General features: G+C 32.7%; 1 protein-coding gene across 3 annotated transcripts; it reads right to left on the minus strand.

Moving 5' to 3' along the window:
• Positions 1-277: 277 nt before the first annotated feature.
• LOC145097852 (sulfatase and phosphatidylinositolglycan class N domain-containing protein) lies at positions 278-5779 on the minus strand. 3 transcript variants are annotated; one of them, XM_079035505.1, is made up of 18 exons: positions 5422-5778; positions 5107-5298; positions 4844-4999; positions 4469-4762; positions 4164-4384; positions 4002-4076; positions 3842-3908; positions 3418-3743; positions 3119-3352; positions 2859-3046; positions 2647-2785; positions 2456-2564; positions 1757-1859; positions 1483-1672; positions 1283-1381; positions 1142-1200; positions 953-1058; positions 278-671 (listed from the first exon to the last, which is right to left on the minus strand). In XM_079035505.1, exons 1-18 carry the CDS (start codon positions 5654-5656, stop codon positions 507-509), a joined length of 2958 nt encoding a protein of 985 aa, XP_078891631.1. In that variant the 5' UTR covers positions 5657-5778; the 3' UTR covers positions 278-506. The 3 variants fall into 3 exon arrangements, with proteins under 3 accessions (XP_078891631.1, XP_078891632.1, XP_078891630.1); XM_079035506.1 differs by having other exon boundaries at positions 5426-5762; XM_079035504.1 differs by having other exon boundaries at positions 4469-4999; positions 5422-5779.
• Between the last annotated feature and the right edge of the window lie 220 nt (positions 5780-5999).

Genomic DNA, 5999 nt, shown 5'->3' on the forward strand with positions numbered 1-5999 from the left:
GAGAGAGGTGGGACCCTTGCATATTAAATTTATTTATTTATTTAAAAAAAAGTAATAGAAAACCTCATAAATGGTCACTGGGTAATGAAATGACAAAAATGCCCTTGACTTGGTAACGGAGTGAGCCGAAAGGACCACATGTTAAAAGCTTTGAAACCACGGGGACGATCATCTGTGAGGTATTCTGAACTTAGCGACTAACCTTAATATTTTCGAAAACCACAGGGACCATTTTTGAAGTTTTGTCTAAATAAAAATATAACAAATTAAACATAAATAAAATAAACACAGCTTTATTTCGATATAAAAATTTAAGAGTCTATGTTACACATTATAATCAAATAACCCTCCAAAGATGTTCTGTCTCACCGTATATCATTCCTAACGAAAATAATCATTTATAAAGTAATAACTAATGGGCAAAATGTCGAAAACGCCCTTTTACAAAGTCTCTTAAATATATTATAACAAATGAGAATTCTATAAAAGACTGAACATAACAAAAACTACATAGTTTTTTGAGAAACTTGATTTTTTGATCGAGTTTGGATATCTTTTGTGTATATATTTGTGAGTGCAAAAAGCAAGAGAACAAAAACAACTTGAGCACTCACAATTCCAAAATGGCTAATACTATTGCCAATTTCCATCCAACTTCCCGTATTTTTCACCTGTTATGTTAAACATTAATTGAAAAAAGGTTAAATACAAGAAATAGCTATATATACTTTCACTAATTTATTTATTATAGCATCCTATGTTAAATTCTTCCTACTTTGAAAAATCCATCGAATTATAGCAATGTCATATTAATTCAAACCAATTTTCACTGCTATAATTCGGTTGTTTTTACAAACTAAAAAGTCCTAATTAGATTAATAATCAAAAGTACAATGCTATAATTAAATAAATTTTTCAAAGCATTATAATAAGGATTTTTAAGTATTCATACCAAGAAGAAGAAGTGAATTGTCATAACATCCGAGCATAAAATAACAAGAAAGTAACATCCCAAACGTGGAACTCTCACTAATTTAGTTATTGCACTAAATGCACATCTGCATTCAATTTTAACAAAAAAAAAATCAAAATCCATTAAAAAATAAATTAAAACATATTCAAAATCAGTTGATAAACTTACATGACAAGCATGAATGGGATGAACAATTTGAAAATAAGCAAGGCAGCCATGAGAAACGGCTGTGATTGTGACACAAATTAATATTGTTAAAAAAAATTACAATATTATATATTGAAAAAGTTATGTATATCTTTTACTTACACTGAATATTGTGATAAACCGATAAACAGACGAAATCTCGAAACTTGCAATACTTGCAAAATTACCGGTTCCGAAAAATGCTATATTGAAGAACACCATCTAGAAAGTTTTTTAAAAAGAAAATGAAAATATTAGAGATGTTTAAAACTTAAATCATTAAATGAAATTGAAAAAGAAAATCCCTAAATATTTTTACTTACAAAAACTATTGGAATTCTCATATCAGATAATTTTAGGCATCTATCACCTTCCTCAAGAAGTATGTTTTCATTTTCAGCTTCAAAGGAAGTCAAAGATTTGTTTGACTTTTTGACATAGAGAAGCGTGTTTTCGAAAAGTATCCATCCAAAAAGTGCAAGACCAAGAGCCCCATAGAATACAGCTTCATATCTGTGTTACATGGTTTTAATTTTTAAATGTCATAATTTTATGCATTTACAAGATTTTTTTTTAAATATTAATTTAAATAAATACCCGATGGATAATAATAGAAAAGGAGGTGCAAAACCAAGGAATATGGAAGTAAGCCGAGAGAGTAGATCAGTTGCAGAGAATAGTGGGAGCACCATGGATAAACCTACACAAACACAATAAATGAGTAAATTACACTTTTGGTCCCTAAGTATAGCTGATTTTTGCAGTTTTGGTCACAAAAGAATTTCTCTTGCAAATTTGGTCCTTAATTTTGGAGTTTCCTAAAGACTCTGGTCTCAGCATCGTCTATGTATTGTATACCACAGGGACCAAATATATAATTTTCTCTTATCTTTTAATCATGGTTTATAGCATTTTATATGTGTGTTTGATTTTTTTTTCTTAAATTAATAATAATTTTATATCAATATATTAACAAATGATTCAATTTACAATATACACTAACAATATTATAAATTTAAAAAGCAATATGCACGTGTAAAATGTTATAAACCTTAATTTACAAACATATGAGAATTACAAATCTGGCCCCTGTGGTATACTGTTCTATCAGTTTTGGTCATTTTTTTAGGCTGTTAAACTTAGACAACATAGTGAGTAAAATCATTAGGAAACTTCAAAATGAGGACCAAATTCGCATGAGGAAACTTTTTGGGACCAAAAATGCAAAAATGAGCTATATTCAGGGACCAAAAGTGTAATTTACTCCATTAATAAACAAGGTAAGCAAAATGTTACCAGCAATTGACCAATTCATGAGTTGATGTAATGGAAGAAGTTCACGGTTTTCTGTTCTATGAGATGTTGAGATGTACACCAACACAGATGCTAAACCAACTAAAAGGGCCTAGTAAAAAATAATTGTAAATGTTTATTTTGAAATACAAATTTAAAAAAAAAAAAAGTAAAACAAATAAATAATTACATACCTGTACGTGAAATAGGAAGGGGAACTTAGGTTTTGAGACATGGTTTATGAGATAAAGCCAATACTTGTTGTCTTTTGTATGCATGTCTAAATACCTACTAACTCCTCCTATTACAATAATTATAACTCCACTCATAGATCTGAAAAAATAAAAAAAATAAAAATCAGATGATGTCATCAAATGATGATCTTTAACTAATGATGATAACTTACACTAGAAATGTATTGTCAGGAATCTCTGCAGGCATCAAGGTAAAAATTGATAAAAACCAACATGCTACACACAAAAAAACTGGAATCCCAGATTTGGATGGGATTGATTTAAAAAGATAGAGTGGAGAAATGACCCCAAAAATTAAAAAACACCAGGTGTAGATAACTCTGTTAGTGAAGCTTTTCACCTGCAAAAGTATCAGTATCAGTATCAGTGTTAATATCAGTGTCAGTGTCGATATCAGTATAGATGGACTTACTAGTAATTCAAGAATGATGATGGAGAGAAGAGAGGTAGCAGAGAGTTCAAAGACATGGTAAGATTCTTTTTCTTGTAAGTATCTACAAAAAGCTTTAAGGAATCGATATTCACTAAATATATTTGTCCAAAGAAACACTGTCATTGCAAAATACGCGTGATAGAGTGGAGGCGAGTGTTCCAAATATAGCACAACAAAAACCGATGCCATTACAAGACTTCCACATAGGTACACCTGCCACAAAAAAAAAAAATAGAAATTCCACAAATGCCCTTTTGTGGGTTTTATATCAAATATACCTTTGATGGAAGGTCTCTTGTAAAAACTGCTTCCTCTTTTTTCAAGATTTTTCCAGGCAAAGATGTATAAGCTTGCAACACGTGGAGAATAAGACAAACCATCCAGCCAATGTAGCCCAGGGTTATAACGGTCATTAGCATGAACCAATCATAAGTTTGGAAGTAGTGGAGTCCCTTTAGAGCCAAGCTTCTAAGATTTTGGGATAGTTGCATTGCATGTGGATAGTCTTTATTAGATATGAGAGACTCAATTTGTTCCAAAATTGAAGCATGATGAGATAGAGGCTCAAATGGTTTGAATCTAAATGAGCTTTCTTGCTTTAGTTCTGTGTTTTATTAAGGAATAGTAGTAAAAGATGCAGAAAAAAAAAACATAAATATTTAATAATAACAATTGTTTGTCTTTTTCAGTCATAAAGGATACGTGATTTACGAAGAAATTGGCTGAGAATTTGCTTTGTATTAGCTAACACAGCCTCAACTTCATCACCCTGAAAAATATAAAGCAAAAAATGGAATAATGTTACTTATTAGATATGATAATAAAAGATAGACTGCAAAATCAACATATTTGATCTTTCTACCTTGTTTAAATCCATGTAATCAAGGGGTAGACTTCCAACTGAGTTAACAGGACATGGCAAGCCAATGAGAGTTGACTACAAAAGTCAAACATTTACAACCATTTCAGAAGTCAAAGTCAAAACAAATCATCAAGATTCAAGAAACACTTTTGAGGAAATAACCATCAATGGTGCAATATCAGCTTGATTCACATCCACTCTTTCTATGTTATTGAGACCCCAATCAGTGGGTGTAGGTGTATCATGCATATCATGTTCATCAACAAATCTTTCACCATGATTTTGATGATTATGTGATGATGAGGGCCTTGGATGCTTGACACCTGCCCCCCATACAACAAGTGGTGTATCTGTATTTGACCAATGCCCATCTCCATGACTTCCTATTGTTCAAGAGAAAAAGCATTTCATTTTCAGAATAAAAACTTCATACTAATCTTTGAATCTATTAGAACAAGTTTCCTAACCTTTATCACTCATGCCATGATCTGCTGTAAATATATATGCTGTTTGATTGTCTTTGAAATAGTTTTCAAGAAGATTATAAACACCTTCAGCAATACGATCAACAACTTTGACATTGTTGAGATATATAGAAGAGTAAGGGCGATGTGCATGACCATTTGAATCACAACCAAGAAGGTGCAAAAATATAACAACTTGATCTTGTTGAAATAGCTTTTTGAGTTTTGGGTCCTCCTTGGACTTATTCACAATGCTCTTGAACTGATCAAATGACCATTCGTCCAAGAAAGATGCATCTGTAATAACAATCAATGAAGTTTTAATAAGAAACAAAAACGAATCTTCAGTTAATTTAAATAAGTAATGTACTTGCATACCAGTAGCAAAATCTTCAAACTCATGAGGATAGGTGTTCCATGAACTATGAGGCAAAGCTCCACAGAATATTGGAACAATATCTGGGCTACCATAGGAAAATGTATGCCTACTCTTGTTGAAAACTGAATCGAATTCCACAGGGTTTGCCTTCCATCCTGCATACATGACAATATGACATTATGACAAATTATCAAGTCAAATGTTTCTAACATTGAAATTTATGCTTTCATGAAACTTCAAATCATCCGAACAGATAATTTACCTTTTGTGACAGCACTAGGATCCTCATAAAAACCTGCTATGATTGCAACATGTCCAGGTCTGGATTCTGTTGGAGGACGAGCATGAGAAACACCCCAACGCCCTTGTCCTTTGATTACACTTCTCAAAAATGGCGCTCTGTAATTCCCATCAGAATCTGGCTCAAAGAACTTGTCGGCTCGTAATCCATCAGCTGAAATCACAATTAGAGTGTCCGTGATTACTTTGTTATATAGATCTCAAACAAGAAACCTCATTCATCAGTGACATATAATCGAACGGTTGGTGTGCAACGATAGTATCAGTGTATGGTTACCTACAAGGAGCACAAGACGCTTTGCTGGGGGAGTAAAGCGAGGGGAAACGGGGTCCATGCCATGTACAATAGGGGATTTGAAGTAAATGTCGAAAATGCTGAGCATGTAGACAGCATGAAGTGCTATTCCTAGAGCAACAAGCCATATCTCTCTTCTTTTCAACCATCGTCTTCCTCTGATCCGAGCTGCTGATTGTTTTCTGGGTTTCACCCCCAATATTCCCTGTTCTTCCATATTTCTTGCTGATTGCTTCACCAGCTTCACACTGTTAGTATCGTTTGCTTATGCCCTAACAAACTTTTGAATATTACGGATCGGGCCTTTGTATTGCTGGTTTGACCCGTTATTTGACTTTTACGAAGGCTTAGTATTATTTTGAAATAATTTTGAATCTGAAAATCCGAAACTGTTTTATAAAGATTAAACAAAATTTCACAATTGGTCCCCTGTGGTTTACAGAACATCGTCCTTTGAGGACTTCCTAGCAAAAAGTCACGCGACTGATCCCTATGATTTGTATATATGAAATGTCCTCTTGTCGTTAAATCTAACTTTTCTACCGTTAGATTTTAAGGAA

The sequence above is a fragment of the Lactuca serriola genome, chromosome 4, assembly GCF_051521515.1.
Source record: "Lactuca serriola cultivar US96UC23 chromosome 4, Lser_US96UC23_V15, whole genome shotgun sequence".
NCBI lineage: Eukaryota > Viridiplantae > Streptophyta > Magnoliopsida > Asterales > Asteraceae > Lactuca > Lactuca serriola.